General features: G+C 43.4%; 1 protein-coding gene across 1 annotated transcript; it reads right to left on the bottom strand.

The window, feature by feature from the left end:
- Positions 1–9: 9 nt before the first annotated feature.
- Positions 10–622, bottom strand: LOC109508842 (integrin beta-1-like; the record flags this gene model as incomplete). Its single annotated transcript, XM_019858793.1, has 2 exons — positions 285–622; positions 10–203 (listed from the first exon to the last, which is right to left on the bottom strand). Coding segments are annotated over exons 1-2 (288 nt in total), but the record flags the coding sequence as incomplete, so codon positions are not given.
- Positions 623–655: the final 33 nt, after the last annotated feature.

Genomic DNA, 655 nt, shown 5'->3' with positions numbered 1-655 from the left:
CACACACACCAATGGTGAAATCAATTCCATACCTATCCTGAAGTCAGATGTGATCTTTGACATTTCTAGCATTAAACTGGTTCCCAGGTTCTTGACGTTCTCCAGATCGTCTTTCATGGAGTAAGAAAGGTCCATCAAGTAGTACAAGTCGATGGGATAATCTTCTGCCCGCTTGAATTTCAGGTTGAAAGACTGAGGCTCCCCTGTCCACACAAGTCGGATGTTCCACTCAATACAAGCAGAGATGATAATCAGAGAAAGCTTTGTGAGTGACGGGTGTTCACCTGATCTGAGGGTGAGACTGAGCTTCTGGGGTTGGATTTGAGTGATTTCTTCTGGCTTTAGTTTCTCCGCTCCCTTCCTGCGATTGGTTACCATTTTGTTCCTGAGGATCCTCTTTTCTCCACGAGGGTTCTCTATCAACCTCTCTCTACACCCTCTGTTTGTGAGAGACTGCAGCTCATCACATCGGGTAGACACGGTCTCACCTTGTTTTAGGAAGTCCTGAAATCAACAGTTAGTCGAGCCAGAAATTAAAACGCATTGATTTGCTCAGATGCCGTGCTTTTACGCAAGCGTATGGAAAAAGGAAAGAATGATTTCCATCGGTTACGATCCAAAATGCTTATCATTGATTGATTTTTTTTTTTTTTTT

This window comes from Hippocampus comes, unplaced genomic scaffold (genome assembly GCF_001891065.2).
Source record: "Hippocampus comes isolate QL1 unplaced genomic scaffold, H_comes_QL1_v1.1 C16658844, whole genome shotgun sequence".
Taxonomy (NCBI): domain Eukaryota; kingdom Metazoa; phylum Chordata; class Actinopteri; order Syngnathiformes; family Syngnathidae; genus Hippocampus; species Hippocampus comes.
Note: the sequence above shows the minus strand (reverse complement) of the source record. Positions and strands in the feature narration are given on the sequence as shown.